General features: G+C 46.0%; 1 protein-coding gene across 2 annotated transcripts in view; it reads left to right on the forward strand.

The window, feature by feature from the left end:
* The window catches only part of adam19a (ADAM metallopeptidase domain 19a), a 246,765-nt gene that overhangs the window by 156,563 nt on the left and 68,427 nt on the right, over window positions 1–21,775 (forward strand). For both annotated transcript variants that reach the window (XM_045721474.1, XM_045721473.1), the window contains exons 12-14: window positions 59–236; window positions 1,436–1,525; window positions 9,555–9,750. In XM_045721474.1, the coding sequence (XP_045577430.1) occupies window positions 59–236; window positions 1,436–1,525; window positions 9,555–9,750 (464 nt within the window). The remainder of the gene's footprint in view (window positions 1–58; window positions 237–1,435; window positions 1,526–9,554; window positions 9,751–21,775) is intronic.

Consider the following 21,775-nt stretch of genomic DNA (forward strand, 5'->3'; position numbering starts at 1 on the left):
GTTCACAATGGTATTCTGCATTGTGGATCTTTGTAATGTTTACTTTCTTTCCCAATAGGCACCCATTTCCCCGGGTGTTCAGCCGCTGCAGTAAGCTGGACCTGGACAACTACTTCCAGAAGGGAGGAGGGATGTGCCTCTTCAATATGCCCGACATGAAGGACCTGGTCGGGGGCAAGAGGTGCGGCAACGGCTTTGTGGAAGACGGAGAAGAGTGCGACTGCGGAGAGCCAGAGGTGAGAAAAGCCTGCTGCTCTTAGCCGTTAGGATCCCTCACCTTAGACACGCTTTAGACACGACGAGCACTTAGCATATCGTTGCTTTTCTTAGATATTGTATTTGTTAATCTTCCAGAATCCTTTGAGACGGTAAAACATTTTTAGAGGTGTTTAAAAGTTTTGCTTTGGGAATTGTTGTTTTTACTTTTATGGAATTACGGTTAAGTAAGTAAATCCTCTTTGGCTAAATTTGTGAGGAAGCGTAAATTGAAAACAAGGAGAGGCTAATTTGTAGCTGACAGAAATGCTGATGATGTGGAGGCTGTTTTGACTTAAAGCACAACTGACAGTGAGTCGGCGTCAGCAGATACCACCGCCGTCTGACAAGAAGCCACCTGTTTTGACACAGAAACAGAATGCTCGCTTCATGGTGTCTTTTAGTATCCTGTCGCTTCAGAAGAATTGACTTTATTACGCATTACCACACACGCAGACAAACATATGCTTGGAAAAAACAAGTGTTTTATTTCCAGCCTTGTCAATCATATCCCAACTTCCCATTTCTCAGCTCTTCCAAGGAACTTTTTTTATTTTGCTATGGAAAGTACGCTATGAAAACTGTCTAGTACTGGAAGTCACCTTGGCGTATTGTAACTGGAACACTGATTTACTCTAAACACCACAGGGGTCTGTCTGGGAGGTTGGTGTAGTGTTCCTTTTCCTCTGTGTAGTCTCTGTCTCTCTCCCTGATCCATTCTCTCCCCGCGGTATAATTGCCGTTTCTCATCCTTCAACTCCCACGTCGAGTTTAGAATATCTGTGGCTCGACGGCGGTGAGAACGCCATGGCAACGGGGAAGAGATGTCATTTTCATCTCTGTATGACAGCGTTCTGTGCGGTTGGATGTATTTTTCCGCTTCCTCCATCTCAAAACTTTGACATGTCGATCAGTGCTGTCGCCCCACTGGAGACAGAGTCAAAGAGCAGAGGAGTTGGGATGTGAACCGAGTGTGTGTGTGTGTGTGTGTGTGTGTGTGTGTGTGTGTGTGTGTGTGTGTGTGTGTGTGTGTGTGTGTGTGTGTGTGTGTGTGTGTGTGTGTGTGTGTGTGTGTGGGCACAGGGTCGTGCCTCATTGATTTGGCTAAACGTGATAACTGTGTGTGTGTGTGTGTGTGTGTGTGTGTGTGTGTGTGTGTGTGTGTGTATTTTATCTATAGGAGTGCAGTAATGACTGCTGCAACGCCAACAACTGCAGTCTGAAGGCAGAGGCTCAGTGCGCCCACGGGGTGTGTTGCGAGGGCTGTAAGGTATGAAACACACACACACGAGGGCTGTAAGATATGAAACACACACACACACACACACGAGGGCAATAACCTCTACTTCTCCTTTCTGATCAATAACATATACATCTCCTGTCTGATCAATAACCTCTCCGACTCTCTGATCAATATCCTCTACTTCACCTCTCTGATCAATAACCTCTACTTCTCCTGTCTGATCAATAACCTCTACTTCTCCTGTCGGATCAGTAAACTCTCTGATCAATAACCTCTACCTGACCTCTCTGATCAATAACCTCTACCTGACCTCTCTGATCAATAACCTCAACTTCTCCGGTCTGATCAATAACCTCTACTTCTCCTCTCTGATCAATAACCTCTACTTCTCCTCTCTGATCAATAACCTCTACTTCTCCTGTCTGATCAATAACCTCTACTTCTCCTGTCTGATCAATAACCTCTACTTCTCCTCTCTGATCAATAACCTCTACTTCTCCTGTCGGATCAGTAAACTCTCTGATCAATAACCTCTACTTCACCTCTCTGATCAATAACCTCCACGACTCTCTGATCAATAACCTCTACTTCTCCTGTCTGATCAATAACCTCTACTTCTCCTCTCTGATCAATATCCTCTACTTCACCTCTCTGATCAATAACCTGTACTTCTCCTCTCTGATCAATATCCTCTACTTCACCTCTCTGATCAATATCCTCTACTTCTCCTGTCTGATCAATAACCTCTACGACTCTCTGATCAATAACCTCTACGACTCTCTGATCAATAACCTCTTCTTCTCCTCTCTGATCAATATCCTCTATTTCTCCTGTCTGATCAATAACCTCTACGACTCTCTGATCAATAACCTCTACTTCTCCTGTCTGATCAATAACCTCTACGACTCTCTGATCAATAACCTCTACTTCTCCTCTCTGATCAATAACCTCTACTTCTCCTGTCTGATCAATAACCTCTACTTCTCCTGTCTGATCAATAATCTCTACTTCTCCTGTCTGATCAATAACCTCTACTTCTCCTCTCTGATCAATAACCTTTACTTCTCCTGTCTGATCAATAACCTCTCTGATGAATAACCACTACTTCTCCTCTCTGATCAATAACCTATACTTCTCCTGTCTGATCAATAACCTCTACTTCTCCTGTCTGATCAATAATCTCTACTTCTCCTGTCTGATCAATAACCTCTCTGCTGAATAACCACTACTTCTCCTCTCTGATCAATAACCTCTACTTCTCCTGTCTGATCAATAACCTCTCTGATCAATAACCTCTACTTCACCTGTCTGATCAATAACCTCTCTGATCAATAACCTCTACTTCACCTGTCTGATCAATAACCTCTACATCACCTCTGTGATCAACAACTTTTACTACACCTCTCTGATCAATAACCTCTACCTCTCCTGTCTGATCAGTAACCTCTCTGATCAATAACCTCTACTTCACCTCTCTGATCAATAACCTCTACTTCTCCTCTCTGATAAATAACCACTTCTCCTGTCTGATCAATAACCTCTACGACTCTCTGATCAATAACCTCCACGACTCTCTGATCAATATCCTCTTCTTCTCCTGTCTGATCAATAACCTCTACGTCTCCTCTCTGATCAATAAAGTCTACTTATCCTGTCTGATCAATAACCTCTCTCATCAATAACCTCTACTTCTCCTGTCTGATCAATTACCTCTCTGATCAATAACCTCTACTTCACCGCTCTGATCAAAAACCTCTACATCACCTCTCTGATCAATAACTTCTACTTCACCTCTCTGATCAATAACCTCTACTTCTCCTTTCTGATCAAGAACCTGTACTTCTCCTCTCCGATCAATAACCTCTACTTCTACTGTCTGATCAATAACTTCTACTTCTCCTCTCTGATCAATAACCTCTACTTCTCCTCTCTGATCAATAACCTCTACTTCTCCTGTCTGATCAATAACCTCTACTTCTCCTGTCTGATCAATAATCTCTACTTCTCCTGTCTGATCAGTAACCTCTACTTCTCCTCTCTGATCAATAACCTCTACTTCTCCTCTCTGATCAATAACCTCTCTGATCAATAACCTCTACTTCACCTGTCTGATCAATAACCTCTACATCACCTCTGTGATCAACAACTTTTACTACACCTCTCTGATCAATAACCTCTACCTCTCCTGTCTGATCAGTAACCTCTCTTATCAATAACCTCTACTTCACCTCTCTGATCAATAACCTCTACTTCTCCTCTCTGATCAATAACCTCTCTGATCAATAACCTCTACTTCACCTGTCTGATCAATAACCTCTACATCACCTCTGTGATCAACAACTTTTACTACACCTCTCTGATCAATAACCTCTACCTCTCCTGTCTGATCAGTAACCTCTCTGATCAATAACCTCTACTTCACCTCTCTGATCAATAACCTCTACATCACCTCTCTGATCAATAACCTCTACTTCACCTCTCTGATCAATAACCTCTACTTCACCTCTCTGATCAATAACCTCTACTTCTCCTCTCTGATCAATAACCTCTACTTCTCCTCTCTGATCAATAACCTCTACTTCACCTCTCTGATCAATAACCTCTACTTCTCCTCTCTGATCAATAATCTCCACTTCTCCGGTCTGATCAATAACCTCTACGACTCTCTGATCAATAACCTCTACTTCTCCTCTCTGATAAATAACCACTTCTCCTGAAAGATCAATAACCTCTACGACTCTCTGATCAATAACCTCCACGACTCTCTGATCAATAACCTCTACCTCTCCTGTCTGATCAATAACCTCTATGACTCTCTGATCAATATCCTCTTCTTCTCCTGTCTGATCAATAACCTCTACTTCTCCTCTCTGATCAATAAACTCTACTTATCCTGTCTGATCAATAACCTCTCTCATCAATAACCTCTACTTCTCCTGTCTGATCAATTACCTCTCTGATCAATAACCTCTACTTCACCGCTCTGATCAAAAACCTCTACATCACCTCTCTAATCAATAACTTCTACTTCACCTCTCTGATCAATAACCTCTACTTCTCCTTTCTGATCAAGAACCTGTACTTCTCCTCTCCGATCAATAACCTCTACTTCTCCTGTCTGATCAATAACCTCTACTTCTACTGTCTGATCAATAACCTCTACTTCTCCTGTCTGATCAATAACCTCTACGACTCTCTGATCAATAACCTCTACTTCTCCTGTCTGATCAATAACCTCTACGACTCTCTGATCAATAACCTCTACTTCACCTCTCTGATCAATAACCTCTACTTCTCCTCTCTGATCAATAACCTCTCTGATCAATAACCTCTACTTCTCCTGTCTGATCAATAACCTCTCTGATCAATAACCTCTACTTCACCGCTCTGATCAATAACCTCTACATCACCTCTCTAATCAATAACTTCTACTTCTCCTGTCTGATCAATAACCTCTACTTCTCCTCTCTGATCAATAACCTCTCTGATCAATAACCTCTACTTCTCCTGTCTGATCAATAACCTCTACATCACCTCTCTAATCAATAACTTCTACTTCACCTGTCTGATCAATAACCTCTACATCACCTCTTTGATCAATAACCTCTACTTCTCCTGTCTGATCAGTAACCTCTCTGATCAATAACCTCTACTTCTCCTCTCTGATCAATAACCTCTACTTCACCTCTCTGATCAATAACCTCTACTTCACCTCTCCGATCAATAACCTCTACTTCTCCTCTCTGATCAATAATCTCCACTTCTCCTGTCTGATCAATAACCTCTACGACTCTCTGATCAATAAGCTTTACTTCTTCAGTCTGATCAGTAACCTCTCTGATCAATAACTTCTACTTCTCCTCTGATCAATAATCTCTACTTCTCCTCTCTGATCAATAACCTCTACGACTCTCTGATCAATATCCTCTACTTCACCTCTCTGATCAATAACCTGTACTTCTCCTGTCTAATCAATAACCTCTACTTCTCCTGTCTGATCAATAACCTCTACGATTCTCTGATCAATAACCTCTACTTCTCCTGTCTGATCAATAACCTCTACGACTCTCTGATCAATAACCTCTACTTCACCTCTCTGATCAATAACCTCTACTTCTCCTCTCTGATCAATAACCTCTCTGATCAAAAACCTCTACTTCTCCTGTCTGATCAATAACCTCTCTGATCAATAACCTCTACTTCACCGCTCTGATCAATAACCTCTACTTCTCCTCTCTGATCAATAACCTCTACATCACGTCTCTAATCAATAACTTCTACTTCTCCTGTCTGATCAATAATCTCTACTTCTCCTCTCTGATCAATAACCTCTCTGATCAATAACCTCTACTTCTCCTGTCTGATCAATAACCTCTACATCACCTCTCTAATCAATAACTTCTACTTCTCCTTTCTGATCAATAACCTCTACTTCTCCTGTCTGATCAATAACCTCTACTTCTCCTGTCTGATCAATAACCTCTACATCACCTCTCTAATCAATAACTTCTACTTCACCTGTCTGATCAATAACCTCTACATCACCTCTTTGATCAATAACCTCTACTTCTCATGTCTGATCAGTAACCTCTCTGATCAATAACCTCTACTTCTCCTCTCTGATCAATAACCTCTACTTCTCCTCTCTGATCAATAACCTCTACTTCACCTCTCCGATCAGTAAGCTCTACTTCTCCTCTCTGATCAATAATCTCCACTTCTCCTGTCTGATCAATAACCTCCACGACTCTCTGATCAATAACCTCTACTTCTCCTGTCTGATCAATATCCTCTACTTCTCCTGTCTGATCAATAACCTCTACTTCACCTCTCTGATCAATAACCTCTACGTCATCTCTCCGATCAATAACCTCTACTTCTCCTCTCTGATCAATAATCTCCACTTCTCCTGTCTGATCAATAACCTCTACGACTCTCTGATCAATAACCTTTACTTCTTCAGTCTGATCAGTAACCTCTCTGATCAATAACCTCTACTTCTCCTCTGATCAATAATCTCTACTTCTCCTGTCTGATCAATAACCTCTACGACTCTCTGATCAATATCCTCTACTTCACCTCTCTGATCAATAACCTCTACTTCTCCTGTCGGATCAGTAAACTCTCTGATCAATAACCTCTACCTGACCTCTCTGATCAATAACCTCTACTTCTCCGGTCTGATCAATAACCTCTACTTCTCCTCTCTGATCAATAACCTCCACTTCTCCTGACTGATCAATAACCTCCACGACTCTCTGATCAATAACCTCTACTTCTCCTGTCTGATCAATATCCTCTACTTCTCCTGTCTCATCAATAACCTCTACGACTCTCTGATCAATATCCTCTACTTCACCTCTCTGATCAATAACCTGTACTTCTCCTGTCTGATCAATAACCTCTCTGATCAATAACCTCTACCTGACCTCTCTGATCAATAACCTGTACTTCTCCTGTCTGATCAATAACCTCTCTGATCAATAACCTCTACCTGACCTCTCTGATCAATAACCTCTACTTCACCTCTCTGATCAATAACCTGTACTTCTCCTGTCGGATCAGTAAACTCTGATCAATAACCTCTACCTGACCTCTCTGATCAATAACCTCTACTTCTCCGGTCTGATCAATAACCTCTACTTCTCCTCTCTGATCAATAACCTCCACTTCACCTCTCTGATCAATAACCTCCACGACTCTTATCAATAACCTCTACTTCTCCTGTCTGATCAATAACCTCTACTTCTCCTGTCTGATCAATAACCTCTACTTCTCTTGTCTGATCAATAACCTCTCTGATAAATATCCTCTACTTCTCCTCTCTGATCAATATCCTCTACTTCTCCTGTCTGATCAATAACCTCTACTTCTCCTGTCTGAACAATAATCTCTACTTCTCCTCTCTGATCAATAACCTCTACTTCTCCTTTCTGATCAATAACCTCTACTTCTCCTGTCTGATCAATAACCTCTACTTCTCCTGTCTGATCAATAACCTCTACATCACCTCTCTAATCAATAACTTCTACTTCACCTGTCTGATCAATAACCTCTACATCACCTCTTTGATCAATAACCTCTACTTCTCATGTCTGATCAGTAACCTCTCTGATCAGTAACCTCTACTTCTCCTCTCTGATCAATAATCTCCACTTCTCCTGTCTGATCAATAACTTCCACGACTCTCTGATCAATAACCTCTACTTCTCCTGTCTGATCAATATCCTCTACTTCTCCTGTCTGATCAATAACCTCTACTTCACCTCTCTGATCAATAACCTCTACGTCATCTCTCCGATCAATAACCTCTACTTCTCCTCTCTGATCAATAATCTCCACTTCTCCTGTCTGATCAATAACCTCTACGACTCTCTGATCAATAACCTTTACTTCTTCAGTCTGATCAGTAACCTCTCTGATCAATAACCTCTACTTCTCCTCTGATCAATAATCTCTACTTCTCCTGTCTGATCAATAACCTCTACGACTCTCTGATCAATATCCTCTACTTCACCTCTCTGATCAATAACCTCTACTTCTCCTGTCGGATCAGTAAACTCTCTGATCAATAACCTCTACCTGACCTCTCTGATCAATAACCTCTACTTCTCCGGTCTGATCAATAACCTCTACTTCCCCTCTCTGATCAATAACCTCTACTTCTCCTGTCTGATCAATAACCTCCACGACTCTCTGATCAATAACCTCTACTTCTCCTGTCTGATCAATATCCTCTACTTCTCCTGTCTGATCAATAACCTCTACTTCTCCTCTGATCAATAATCTCTACTTCTCCTGTCTGATCAATAACCTCTACGACTCTCTGATCAATATCCTCTACTTCACCTCTCTGATCAATAACCTGTACTTCTCCTGTCGGATCAGTAAACTCTGATCAATAACCTCTACCTGACCTCTCTGATCAATAACCTCTACTTCTCCGGTCTGATCAATAACCTCTATGACTCTCTGATCAATAACCTCTACTTCTCCTGTCTGATCAATAACCTCTACTTCACCTCTCTGATCAATAACCTCTCTGATCAATATCCTCTACTTCTCCTGTCTGATCAATATCCTCTACTTCTCCTGTCTGATCAATAACCTCTACGACTCTCTGATCAATAACCTGTACTTCTCCTCTCTGATCAATAACCTCTACTTCTCCTGTCTGATCAATAACCTCTACGACTCTCTGATCAATATCCTCTACTTCTCCTGTCTGATCAATAACCTCTACTTCTCCTGTCTGATCAATAACCTCTGACTCTCTGATCAATATCCTCTACTTCTCCTGTCTGATCAATATCCTCTACTTCTCCTGTCTGATCAATATCCTCTACTTCTCCTGTCTGATCAATGACCTCTACTTCTCCTCTCTGATCAATAACCTCTACTTCTCCTGTCTGATCAATAACCTCTACTTCACCTCTCTGATCAATAACCTCTACTTCACCTCTCTGATCAATAACCTCTACTTCACCTCTGATCAATAACCTCTACTTCTCCTCTCTGATCAATAATCTCCGCTTCTCCGGTCTGATCAATAACCTCTACGACTCTCTGATCAATAACCTCTACGACTCTCTGATCAATAACCTCTGCTTCTCCTCTCTGATCAATAACCTCTGCTTCTCCTCTCTGATCAATAACCTCTACTTCTCCTGTCTGATCAATAACCTCTACGACTCTCTGATCAATAACCTCTACTTCTCCTGTCTGAATAGTAACCTCTCTGATCAATAACCTCTACTTCACCTCTCTGATCAATATGTTCTCTCATCAGTAATTATGTATTGTCTCAAGTTTCAACTTTCCTGTTTTTTGTTTCACGTAAATGAGAATAACAACTTCTTCTGTGATTATTTTAAAAGTATCGAAAAGCTTTTTATCTCCCTAGGATGATCATAACCCTTCCCTCTATTTATTTATGTGATTGAATCATTTATTTAAATCCCTCTGTAGTTTATCATGTACTGAATGGTCTTTAAAGCAAGTAAATCATACTGAATCCCCCCCTCCTCTCTCTTTGGTTTTCCCTCCTCTCCCCCAGCTGAAGCAGGCAGGTACCATGTGTCGTGGTCCTGCGGGAGCGTGCGACCTGCCTGAGTACTGCACTGGAGGCTCTCCCTACTGCCCGTCCAACGTTTACCTGTTGGATGGATCCTCCTGCCAGTATGGTCACGCCTACTGCTACAACGGCATGTGTCTGACCCACGAACAGCAGTGTCTGCAGCTGTGGGGCTACGGTAGGGATGGACGGCCTCTATATAACCATGTATACATACTGGTACGTTAAACACCAGAATAGAGAAGGCCCTCTTTCGCTGCACACATAGCATAGTAATAAAATAGGATGTTTTGCAGATGCTTTCATCCAAAGTGATTTACAGTCATGGCTGCATATGGGAGTTCCCGGGAATACGAACCCACGAGCCTGGCGTTGCAAGTGCCGTGCTCTGCCGTGCTCTGCCTGCTCTGCCGTGCTCTGCCTGCTCTGCCGTGCTCTGCCTGCTCTGCCGTGCTCTGCCGTGCTCTGCCGTGCTCTGCCTGCTCTGCCGTGCTCTGCCTGCTCTGCCGTGCTCTGCCTGCTCTGCCGTGCTCTGCCGTGCTCTGCCTGCTTTGCCGTGCTCTGCCTGCTCTGCCGTGCTCTGCCTGCTCTGCCGTGCTCTGCCTGCTCTGCCGTGCTCTGCCGTGCTCTGCCTGCTCTGCCTGCTCTGCCGTGCTCTGCCTGCTCTGCCGTGCTCTGCCGTGCTCTGCCTGCTCTGCCGTGCTCTGCCTGCTCTGCCTGCTCTGCCGTGCTCTGCCGTGCTCTGCCTGCTCTGCCGTGCTCTGCCTGCTCTGCCGTGCTCTGCCGTGCTCTGCCTGCTCTGCCGTGCTCTGCCGTGCTCTGCCTGCTCTGCCTGCTCTGCCGTGCTCTGCCGTGCTCTGCCTGCTCTGCCGTGCTCTGCCTGCTCTGCCTGCTCTGCCGTGCTCTGCCTGCTCTGCCGTGCTCTGCCGTGCTCTGCCGTGCTCTGCCTGCTCTGCCGTGCTCTGCCTGCTCTGCCGTGCTCTGCGTGCTCTGCCGTGCTCTGCCGTGCTCTGCCTGCTCTGCCGTGCTCTGCCGTGCTCTGCCTGCTCTGCCGTGCTCTGCCTGCTCTGCCTGCTCTGCCGTGCTCTGCCTGCTCTGCCTGCTCTGCCTGCTCTGCCCGTGCTCTGCCGTGCTCTGCCTGCTCTGCCGTGCTCTGCCGTGCTCTGCCTGCTCTGCCGTGCTCTGCGTGCTCTGCCGTGCTCTGCCTGCTCTGCCGTGCTCTGCCGTGCTCTGCCTGCTCTGCCGTGCTCTGCCTGCTCTGCCGTGCTCTGCGTGCTCTGCCGTGCTCTGCCGTGCTCTGCGTGCTCTGCCGTGCTCTGCCTGCTCTGCGTGTTCTGCCGTGCTCTGCCTGCTCTGCCGTGCTCTGCGTGCTCTGCCGTGCTCTGCCTGCTCTGCCGTGCTCTGCCGTGCTCTGCCAACTGAGCTACAGTGGAGCTATGGAATATATTTGAACTTGGACAGTGGTACCATCGAATCAGACACCTCAGTATTATCTCGTTAAAAGTTGGTACTCGGCTTACTAATTTCACGATGAATTACTTTGGTCGTGAAATTGGCACTTCTGCTCGTGAAATATAGTACTGCACCTGTCTTAGCCTGTAGCCTACCCACCCACTGCATTACCACACACAAACACACACAAACACGCACACACACACACACACACACACACACACACACACACACACACACACACACACACACACACACACACACACACACACACACTCTGCATTACCACAGGCGCGCGCACACACTGCATTACCACACACGCACACACCCATCCTATGTTCCTGTACACACAGACCTAGAGAGTACCACAGACCTAGAGAGTACCACAGACCTAACAGACCTAGAGAGTACCACAGACCTAGAGAGTACCACAGACCTAGAGAGTGTCACAGACCTAGAGAGTACCACAGACCTAAAGAGTACCACAGACCTAACAGACCTAGAGAGTACCACAGACCTAGAGAGTACCACAGACCTAGAGAGTGTCACAGACCTAGAGAGTACCACAGACCTAAAGAGTACCACAGACCTAACAGACCTAGAGAGTACCACAGACCTAGAGAGTACCACAGACCTAGAGAGTATCACAGACCTAGAGAGTGTCACAGACCTAGAGAGTACCACAGACCTAAAGAGTACCACAGACCTAACAGACCTAGAGAGTACCACAGACCTAACAGACCTAGAGAGTACCACAGACCTAAAGAGTACCACAGACCTAACAGACCTAGAGAGTACCACAGACCTAACAGACCTAGAGAGTACCACAGACCTAAAGAGTACCACAGACCTAACAGACCTAGAGAGTACCACAGACCTAACAGACCTAGAGAGTACCACAGACCTAGAGAGTACCACAGACATAACAGACCTAGAGAGTACCACAGACCTAGAGAGTACCACAGACCTAGAGAGTACCACAGACCTAGAGAGTACCACAGACCTAGAGAGTACCACAGACCTAGAGAGTATCACAGACCTAGAGTGTACCACAGACCTAGAGAGTACCACAGACCTAGAGAGTATCACAGACCTAGAGAGTACCACAGACCTAGAGAGTATCACAGACCTAGAGTGTACCACAGACCTAGAGAGTACCACAGACCTAGAGAGTATCACAGACCTAGAGAGTACCACAGACCTAGAGAGTATCACAGACCTAGAGAGTACCACAGCCCTAGAGAGTACCACAGACCTAGAGAGTACCACAGACCTAACAGACCTAGAGAGTACCACAGACCTAACAGACCTAGAGAGTACCACAGACCTAACAGACCTAGAGAGTACCACAGACCTAGAGAGTACCACAGACCTAACAGACCTAGAGAGTACCACAGACCTAACAGACCTAGATAGTACCACAGACCTAGAGAGTACCACAGACCTAGCAGACCTAGAGAGTATCACAGACCTAGAGAGTATCACAGACCTAGAGATTACCACAGAACTAGAGAGGACCACAGACCTAGAGAGTACCACAGACCTAGAGAGTACCACAGACCTAGAGAGTACCACAGACCTAGAGAGTATCACAGACCTAGAGAGTACCACAGACCTAGAGAGTACCACAGACCTAGAGAGTACCACAGACCTAGAGAGTACCACAGACCTAACAGACCTAGAGAGTACCACAGACCTAGAGAGTATCACAGACCTAGAGAGTATCACAGACCTAAAGAGTACCACAGACCTAGAGAGTATCACAGACCTAGAGAGTACCACAGACCTAGAGAGTACCACAGACCTAGAGAGTACCACAGACCTAGAGAGTATCACAGACCTAGAGAGTACCACAGACCTAGAGAGTATCACATACCTAGAGAGTACCACAGACCTAGAGAGTACCACAGACCTAGATAGTATCACAGACCTAGAGAGTATCACAGACCTAGAGAGTATCACAGACCTAGAGAGTACCACAGACCTAGAGAGTACCACAGACCTAGAGAGTACCACAGACCTTGAGAGTACCACAGACCTAGAGAGTACCACAGACCTAGACAGTATCACAGACCTAACAGACCTAGAGAGTACCACAGACCTAACAGACCTAGAGAGTACCACAGACCTAGAGAGTACCACAGACCTAGAGAGTACCACAGACCTAGAGAGTATCACAGACCTAGAGTGTACCACAGACCTAGAGAGTACCACAGACCTAGAGAGTACCACAGACCTAGAGAGTACCACAGACCTAGAGAGTATCACAGACCTAGAGAGTACCACAGACCTAGAGAGTATCACAGACCTAGAGTGTACCACAGACCTAGAGAGTACCACAGACCTAGAGAGTATCACAGACCTAGAGAGTACCACAGACCTAGAGAGTATCACAGACCTAGAGAGTACCACAGACCTAGAGAGTACCACAGACCTAGAGAGTACCACAGACCTAACAGACCTAGAGAGTACCACAGACCTAACAGACCTAGAGAGTACCACAGACCTAACAGACCTAGAGAGTACCACAGACCTAACAGACCTAGAGAGTACCACAGACCTAGAGAGTACCACAGACCTAACAGACCTAGAGAGTACCACAGACCTAACAGACCTAGAGAGTACCACAGACCTAACAGACCTAGAGAGTACCACAGACCTAGAGAGTACCACAGACCTAGCAGACCTAGAGAGTATCACAGACCTAGAGAGTATCACAGACCTAGAGATTACCACAGAACTAGAGAGGAACACAGACCTAGAGAGTACCACAGACCTAGAGAGTACCACAGACCTAGAGAGTATCACAGACCTAGAGAGTATTACAGACCTAGAGAGTACCACAGACCTAGAGAGTATCACAGACCTAACAGACCTAGAGAGTACCACAGACCTAGAGAGTACCACAGACCTAGAGAGTACCACAGACCTAGAGAGTATCACAGACCTAGAGAGTACCACAGACCCTAGAGAGTATCACAGACCTAGAGAGTATCACAGACCTAGAGAGTATCACAGACCTAGAGAGTACCACAGACCTAGAGAGTATCACAGACCTAACAGACCTAGAGAGTACCACAGACCTAGAGTACCACAGACCTAGAGAGTATCACAGACCTAGAGAGTACAACAGACCTAACAGACCTAGAGAGTACCACAGACCTAGAGAGTACCACAGACCTAGAGAGTACCACAGACCTAGAGAGTACCACAGACCTAGAGAGTACCACAGACCTAGAGAGTACCACAGACCTAGAGAGTATCACAGAACTAACAGACCTAGAGAGTACCACAGACCTAGAGAGTACCACAGACCTAGAGAGTACCACAGACCTAGAGAGTACCACAGACCTAACAGACCTAGAGAGTACCACAGACCTAACAGACCTAGAGAGTATCACAGACCTAGAGAGTACTACAGACCTAGAGAGTACCACAGACCTAGAGAGTACCACAGACCTAACAGACCTAGAGAGTATGACAGACCTAGAGAGTACTACAGACGTAGAGAGTACCACAGACCTAGAGAGTACCACAGACCTAACAGACCTAGAGAGTACCACAGACCTAGAGAGTACTACAGACCTAGAGAGTACCACAGACCTAACAGACCTAGAGAGTACCACAGACCTAAGGACAGACCTAGAGAGTACCACAGACATAACAGACCTAGAGAGTACCACAGACCTAGAGAGTACCACAGACATAACAGACCTAGAGAGTATCACAGACCTAGAGAGTACCACAGACCTAGAGAGTACCACAGACCTAGAGTGTATCACAGACCTAGAGAGTACCACAGACCTAGAGAGTACCACAGACCTAGAGTATCACAGACCTAGAGAGTACCACAGACCTAGAGAGTATCACAGACCTAGAGAGTATCACAGACCTAGAGAGTACCACAGACCTAGAGCGTACCACAGACCTAACAGACCTAGAGAGTACCACAGACCTAGAGAGTACCACAGACCTAACAGACCTAGAGAGTATCACAGACCTAGAGAGTACCACAGACCTAGAGAGTACCACAGACCTAACAGACCTAGAGAGTACCACAGACCTAGAGAGTTTCACAGACCTAGAGAGTATCACAGACCTAGAGAGTACCACAGACCTAACAGACCTAGAGAGTACCACAGACCCTAGAGAGTACCACAGACCTAGAGAGTACCACAGACCTAGAGAGTACCACAGACCTAGAGAGTACCACAGACCTAGAGAGTACCACAGACCTAGAGAGTACCACAGAACTAGAGAGTACCACAGACCTAGAGAGTATCACAGAACTAACAGACCTAGAGAGTACCACAGACCTAGAGAGTACCACAGACCTAGAGAGTACCACAGACCTAACAGACCTAGAGAGTACCACAGACCTAGAGAGTACCACAGACCTAGAGAGTACCACAGACCTAGAGAGTACCACAGACCTAACAGACCTAGAGAGTACGACAGACCTAGAGAGTACCACAGACCTAGAGAGTACCACAGACCTAGAGAGTACCACAGACCTAGCAGACCTAGAGAGTATCACAGACCTAGAGAGTACCACAGACCTAGAGATTACCACAGAACTAGAGAGGACCACAGACCTAGAGAGTACCACAGACCTAGAGAGTACCACAGACCTAGAGAGTACCACAGACCTAGAGAGTACCACAGACCTAGAGAGTATCACAGACCTAGAGAGTACCACAGACCTAGAGAGTACCACAGACCTAGAGAGTACCACAGACCTAACAGACCTAGAGAGTACCACAGACCTAGAGAGTACCACAGACCTAGAGAGTACCACAGACCTAGAGAGTACCACAGACCTAGAGAGTACCACAGACCTAACAGACCTAGAGAGTACCACAGACCTAGAGAGTACCACAGACCTAGAGAGTACCACAGACCTAGAGAGTACCACAGACCTAGAGAGTACCACATACCTAGAGAGTACCACAGACCTAGAGAGTACCACAGACCTAGAGAGTACCACAGACCTAGAGAGTACCACAGACCTAGAGAGTACCACAGACCTAGAGAGTACCACAGACCTAGAGAGTACCACAGACCCTAGAGAGTACCACAGACCTAGAGAGTACCACAGACCCAGAGAGTACCACAGACCTAGAGAGTATCACAGACCTAACAGACCTAGAGAGTACCACAGACCTAACAGACCTAGAGAGTACCACAGACCTAGAGAGTACCACAGACCTAGAGAGTACCACAGACCTAGAGAGTATCACAGACCTAGAGTGTACCACAGACCTAGAGAGTACCACAGACCTAGAGAGTACCACAGACCTAGAGAGTATCACAGACCTAGAGTGTACCACAGACCTAGAGAGTACCACAGACCTAGAGAGTATCACAGACCTAGAGAGTACCACAGACCTAGAGAGTATCACAGACCTAGAGTGTACCACAGACCTAGAGAGTACCACAGACCTAGAGAGTATCACAGACCTAGAGAGTACCACAGACCTAGAGAGTATCACAGACCTAGAGAGTACCACAGACCTAGAGAGTACCACAGACCTAGAGAGTACCACAGACCTAACAGACCTAGAGAGTACCACAGACCTAACAGACCTAGAGAGTACCACAGACCTAACAGACCTAGAGAGTACCACAGACCTAACAGACCTAGAGAGTACCACAGACCTAGAGAGTACCACAGACCTAACAGACCTAGAGAGTACCACAGACCTAACAGACCTAGAGAGTACCACAGACCTAACAGACCTAGAGAGTACCACAGACCTAACAGACCTAGAGAGTACCACAGACCTAGAGAGTACCACAGACCTAGCAGACCTAGAGAGTATCACAGACCTAGAGAGTATCACAGACCTAGAGATTACCACAGAACTAGAGAGGACCACAGACCTAGAGAGTATCAGACCTAGAGAGTACCACAGACCTAGAGAGTACCACAGACCTAGAGAGTATCACAGACCTAGAGAGTATCACAGACCTAGAGAGTATTACAGACCTAGAGAGTACCACAGACCTAGAGAGTATCACAGACCTAACAGACCTAGAGAGTACCACAGACCTAGAGAGTACCACAGACCTAGAGAGTACCACAGACCTAGAGAGTATCACAGACCTAGAGAGTACCACAGACCTAGAGAGTATCACAGACCTAACAGACCTAGAGAATACCACAGACCTAGAGAGTATCACAGACCTAGAGAGTATCACAGACCTAGAGAGTATCACAGACCTAGAGAGTACCACAGACCTAGAGAGTATCACAGACCTAACAGACCTAGAGAGTACCACAGACCTAGAGTACCACAGACCTAGAGAGTATCACAGACCTAGAGAGTACCACAGACCTAACAGACCTAGAGAGTACCACAGACCTAGAGAGTACCACAGACCTAGAGAGTACCACAGACCTAGAGAGTACCACAGACCTAGAGAGTACCACAGACCTAGAGAGTATCACAGAACTAACAGACCTAGAGAGTACCACAGACCTAGAGAGTACCACAGACCTAGAGAGTACCACAGACCTAACAGACCTAGAGAGTACCACAGACCTAACAGACCTAGAGAGTATCACAGACCTAGAGAGTACTACAGACCTAGAGAGTACCACAGACCTAGAGAGTACCACAGACCTAACAGACCTAGAGAGTATGACAGACCTAGAGAGTACTACAGACGTAGAGAGTACCACAGACCTAGAGAGTACCACAGACCTAACAGACCTAGAGAGTACCACAGACCTAACAGACCTAGAGAGTACCACAGACATAACAGACCTAGAGAGTACCACAGACCTAGAGAGTACCACAGACATAACAGACCTAGAGAGTATCACAGACCTAGAGAGTACCACAGACCTAGAGAGTACCACAGACCTAGAGTGTATCACAGACCTAGAGAGTACCACAGACCTAGAGAGTACCACAGACCTAGAGAGTATCACAGACCTAGAGAGTACCACAGACCTAGAGAGTATCACAGACCTAGAGAGTATCACAGACCTAGAGAGTACCACAGACCTAGAGCGTACCACAGACCTAACAGACCTAGAGAGTACCACAGACCTAGAGAGTACCACAGACCTAACAGACCTAGAGAGTATCACAGACCTAGAGAGTATCACAGACCTAGAGAGTACCACAGACCTAACAGACCTAGAGAGTATCACAGACCTAGAGAGTTTCACAGACCTAGAGAGTATCACAGACCTAACAGACCTAGAGAGTACCACAGACCTAACAGACCTAGAGAGTACCACAGACCTAGAGAGTACCACAGACCTAGAGAGTACTACAGACCTAGAGAGTACCACAGACCTAGAGAATACCACAGACCTAGAGAGTATCACAGACCTAACAGACCTAGAGAGTACCACAGACCTAGAGTACCACAGACTTAGAGAGTATCACAGACCTAAAGAGTACCACAGACCTAACAGACCTAGAGAGTACCACAGACCTAACAGACCTAGAGAGTACCACAGACCTAGAGAGTACCACAGACCTAGAGAGTACCACAGACCTAAAGAGTACCACAGCCCCAGAGAATACCACAGACCTAGAGAGTATCACAGACCTAGAGAGTATCACAGACCTAGAGAGTATCACAGACCTAGAGAGTACCACAGACCTAGAGAGTATCACAGACCTAACAGACCTAGAGAGTACCACAGACCTAGAGTACCACAGACCTAGAGTACCACAGACCTAGAGAGTATCACAGACCTAGAGAGTACCACAGACCTAACAGACCTAGAGAGTACCACAGACCTAGAGAGTACCACAGACCTAGAGAGTATCACAGACCTAGAGAGTACCACAGACCTAGAGAGTATCACAGACCTAGAGAGTACCACAGACCTAGAGAGTACCACAGACCTAGAGAGTATCACAGAACTAACAGACCTAGAGAGTACCACAGACCTAGAGAGTACCACAGACCTAGAGAGTACCACAGACCTAACAGACCTAGAGAGTACCACAGACCTAACAGACCTAGAGAGTATCACAGACCTAGAGAGTACTACAGACGTAGAGAGTACCACAGACCTAGAGAGTACCACAGACCTAACAGACCTAGAGAGTACCACAGACCTAGAGAGTACTACAGACCTAGAGAGTACCACAGACCTAACAGACCTAGAGAGTACCACAGACCTAACAGACCTAGAGAGTACCACAGACATAACAGACCTAGAGAGTACCACAGACCTAGAGAGTACCACAGACATAACAGACCTAGAGAGTATCACAGACCTAGAGAGTACCACAGACCTAGAGAGTACCACAGACCTAGAGTGTATCACAGACCTAGTAAGTACCACAGACCTAGAGAGTACCACAGACCTAGAGAGTATCACAGACCTAGAGAGTACCACAGACCTAGAGCGTACCACAGACCTAACAGACCTAGAGAGTACCACAGACCTAGAGAGTACCACAGACCTAACAGACCTAGAGAGTATCACAGACCTAGAGAGTATCACAGACCTAGAGAGTACCACAGACCTAACAGACCTAGAGAGTATCACAGACCTAGAGAGTTTCACAGACCTAGAGAGTATCACAGACCTAGAGAGTATCACAGACCTAACAGACCTAGAGAGTACCACAGACCTAACAGACCTAGAGAGTACCACAGACCTAAAGAGTACCACAGACCTAGAGAGTATCACAGACCTAGAGAGTACCACAGACCTAGAGAGTATCACAGACCTAGAGAGTACCACAGACCTAGAGAGTACCACAGACCTAACAGACCTAGAGAGTACCACAGACCTAGAGAGTACCACAGACCTAACAGACCTATAGAGTACCACAGACCTAACAGACCTAGAGAGTACCACAGACCTAGAGAGTACCACAGACCTAGAGAGTATCACAGACCTAACAGACCTAGAGAGTACCACAGACCTAGAGTACCACAGACTTAGAGAGTATCACAGACCTAAAGAGTACCACAGACCTAACAGACCTAGAGAGTACCACAGACCTAACAGACCTAGAGAGTACCACAGACCTAGAGAGTACCACAGACCTAGAGAGTACCACAGACCTAGAGAGTATCACAGACCTAGAGAGTACCACAGACCTAGAGAGTATCACAGACCTAGAGAGTACCACAGACCTAACAGACCTAGAGAGTACCACAGACCTAACAGACCTAGAGAGTACCACAGACCTAGAGAGTACCACAGACCTAAAGAGTACCACAGACCTAGAGAGTATCACAGACCTAGAGAGTACCACAGACCTAGAGAGTATCACAGACCTAGAGAGTACCACAGACCTAGAGAGTACCACAGACCTAACAGACCTAGAGAGTACCACAGACCTAGAGAGTACCACAGACCTAACAGACCTATAGAGTACCACAGACCTAACAGACCTAGAGAGTACCACAGACCTAGAGAGTATCACAGACCTAACAGACCTAGAGAGTACCACAGACCTAGAGTACCACAGACTTAGAGAGTATCACAGACCTAAAGAGTACCACAGACCTAACAGACCTAGAGAGTACCACAGACCTAACAGACCTAGAGAGTACCACAGACCTAGAGAGTACCACAGACCTAGAGAGTACCACAGACCTAGAGAGTACCACAGACCTAAAGAGTACCACAGACATAACAGACCTAGAGTGTACCACAGACCTAGAGAGTACCACAGACCTAAAGAGTACCACAGACCTAGAGAGTACCACAGACCTAACAGACCTAGAGAGTATCACAGACCTAGAGAGTACTACAGACCTAGAGAGTACCACAGACCTAGAGAGTACCACAGACCTAACAGACCTAGAGAGTATCACAGACCTAGAGAGTACTACAGACGTAGAGAGTACCACAGACCTAGAGAGTACCACAGACCTAACAGACCTAGAGAGTACCACAGACCTAGAGAGTACTACATACCTAGAGAGTACCACAGACCTAACAGACCTAGAGAGTACCACAGACCTAACAGACCTAGAGAGTACCACAGACCTAGAGAGTACCACAGACATAACAGACCTAGAGAGTACCACAGACCTAGAGAGTACCACAGACCTAGAGAGTACCACAGACCTAGAGAGTACCACAGACCTAGAGAGTACCACAGACCTAGAGAGTATCACAGACCTAGAGTGTACCACAGACCTAGAGAGTACCACAGACCTAGAGAGTATCACAGACCTAGAGAGTACCACAGACCTAGAGAGTATCACAGACCTAGAGTGTACCACAGACCTAGAGAGTACCACAGACCTAGAGAGTATCACAGACCTAGAGAGTATCACAGACCTAGAGAGTACCACAGACCTAGAGAGTATCACAGACCTAGAGAGTACCACAGACCTAGAGAGTACCACAGACCTAGAGAGTACCACAGACCTAACAGACCTAGAGAGTACCACAGACCTAACAGACCTAGAGAGTACCACAGACCTAACAGACCTAGAGAGTACCACAGACCTAGAGAGTACCACAGACCTAACAGACCTAGAGAGTACCACAGACCTAACAGACCTAGATAGTACCACAGACCTAGAGAGTACCACAGACCTAGCAGACCTAGAGAGTATCACAGACCTAGAGAGTATCACAGACCTAGAGATTACCACAGAACTAGAGAGGACCACAGACCTAGAGAGTACCACAGACCTAGAGAGTACCACAGACCTAGAGAGTACCACAGACCTAGAGAGTATCACAGACCTAGAGAGTACCACAGACCTAGAGAGTACCACAGACCTAGAGAGTACCACAGACCTAG

The sequence above is a fragment of the Salmo salar genome, chromosome ssa07 (assembly GCF_905237065.1).
Source record: "Salmo salar chromosome ssa07, Ssal_v3.1, whole genome shotgun sequence".
Lineage (NCBI taxonomy): Eukaryota > Metazoa > Chordata > Actinopteri > Salmoniformes > Salmonidae > Salmo > Salmo salar.